The sequence below is a fragment of the Sprattus sprattus genome (genome assembly GCF_963457725.1).
Source record: "Sprattus sprattus genome assembly, chromosome: 13".
Taxonomy (NCBI): Eukaryota; Metazoa; Chordata; class Actinopteri; order Clupeiformes; family Clupeidae; genus Sprattus; species Sprattus sprattus.
The window spans coordinates 32882743-32885242 of record NC_137911.1 but is presented as its reverse complement, the minus strand read 5'-3'; the positions used below and the strand labels follow the sequence as shown (position 1 = coordinate 32885242).

The following is a 2500-nucleotide window of genomic DNA, read 5'->3' as shown; positions in this document are numbered from 1 at the left end:
CTTGGTTTAGTTGGCATCTCCATTTAGTCTTCAGTCTGAAGTTGCTGATCTGAAGAGAGGTATGCTTGTTCCCATGACAAAGAAACTAAACCTATATTTATAAGTGATAAACCCTCAAAGATATGGTATAATGATGACATAACGTTGTAAATACTAAAAGAATGTGAACTGCAACATGTGATACATACGATATGATATTTATCTTGTTTTGTCATATGCCATGAGGTCTAACATACGTTTTCCCTCTGCTAACAGGCTTATATATAGTGTGTTTGACTATGGCATGTTACAGACTGTCTCGTTGTATGCTAATGTGTACAGTGAACGGAGCTCCACTTCTCTGGAACTCTCACACACTCACTCACTCACTCACTCATTTATTCACACACTCACTCACTCACTCACTCATTTATTCACACACTCACTCACTCACTCACTCATTTATTCACACACTCACTCACTCACTCACTCACTTATTCACATACTCACTCACTCACTCACTCACTCACTCACTCACTCACTCACTCACTCACTCACTCACTCACTCACTCACTCATTTATTCACACACTCACTCACTCACTCACTCATTTATTCACTCACTCACTCACTCACTCATTTATTCAAATACTCACTCACTCACTCTTCTCTGGAACAAAGCATCAGAACTTCAGTGCGTGGCCATTTCTTGCTCAGCAAACTATTGTCAATTATTGTCTTTTTGGCTCCGGTCACCCTGATGATGGGCCACTTGGACAGTTGTTCAGGTATATATGAAAAGCCTTTCCAGTCTGAATCTCATTATTTCTTTCCAAGTGTTTAATTGATGTCTGCGTAAAGCTTTTATGTCTTAATATTAGCATCATTTGTACTGAGCAGTTTCATTATTTTGAGTGTTGATTTTCAACATGTGTGATTCAATTATTTTTGCTTGTATCCTACTTTCCATTCCATGTGAAAAACTTTTATTAGGTAAATGTGAATTTGAGAAACTACTTTATGAATGGTGATGTGTTTCAAACTGTACAATAAGGCTCCCTTTTGCCAGTTATAAAGGTTAGTAACTCATTAATATATGATGATGTGTAATGATGACCTCCTTGTTGCACTGCTCTCTGACCCAGAGTATAATGTGATGCGTAATGTGTGTGTGTATGTGTGTGTGTGTGTGTGTGTGTGTGTGAGTGTGAGTGTGAGTGTGTGTGTGTGTGTGTGTGTGTGTGTGTGTGTGTGAGTGTGAGTGTGTGTGTGTGTGTGTGTGTGTGTGTGTGTGTGTGTGTGTGTGTGTGTGTGTGTGTGGTAGCCTCAGACTGAAACAGCTCATCACTGCAGCTCATACGAGGTGTCAGAAATTAAAACAAAAGTCATCACTGGCTCTGGCCATGCATGCGAGGGTGGATGTAAAAGTGTGTGTATGTGTGTGTGTGTGTGTGTGACCTACTTGTGGCACTGCTCCCTGACCCAGAGCAGAAGGGCCTTCTTGGCGGAGACACGGAAGCGTTGGTGGAGTGGTGAGGGTGAGGGTGAGGGTGAGGGTGCGGAGCGGCGGGGCACGGGTGAGGAGCGGGCACTGGAGCGGGCGCTGGAGCAGCTGGAGTGGGCACTGGTGTCTCCGATGGTGTCCAAACTGGCCAGAGACTCCAGGGACGCCTGACGAGAGCTGAACGACAGCGTGCTCGCCAGCTCCTCAATCTGGAACACACACATTATACACACACACACACACACACACACACACACACACACACACACACACACACACATTACACATCACATTATACACACACACACATTACACACCACATTATACACACACACACATTACACACCACATTATACACACACACATTACACATCACATTATACACACACACACACATTACACACCACATTATACACACACACATTACACACCACATTATACACACACACACACATTACACACCACATTATACACACACACACACATACTCATCACATTATACACACACACACATTACACACCACATTATACACACACACACATTACACACCACATTATACACACACACACACATTACACATCACATTATACACACACACACACATTACACACCACATTATACACACACACACATTACACATCACATTATACACACACACACACACACACATTACACACCACATTATACACACACACACACATTACACACCACATTATACACACACACACACATTACACATCACATTATACACACACACACACATTACACACCACATTATACACACACACACACACACACACACATTACACACCACATTATACACACACACACACATTACACACCACATTATACACACACACACACATTACACACCACATTATACACACACACACACATTACACATCACATTATACACACACACACACATTACACACCACATTATACACACACACACACATTACACATCACATTATACACACACACACACATTACACACCACATTATACACACACACACA

At 42.0% G+C, this 2500-nt stretch overlaps 1 protein-coding gene across 1 annotated transcript in view; it reads right to left on the bottom strand.

Annotated features, from left to right (window-relative positions):
• The window catches only part of syne2b (spectrin repeat containing, nuclear envelope 2b), a 188621-nt gene that overhangs the window by 166794 nt on the left and 19327 nt on the right, over positions 1-2500 (bottom strand). Inside the window, 1 exon segment of the mRNA XM_080850419.1 lies at positions 1440-1690. Coding sequence (XP_080706545.1) covers positions 1440-1690 — 251 coding nt within the window.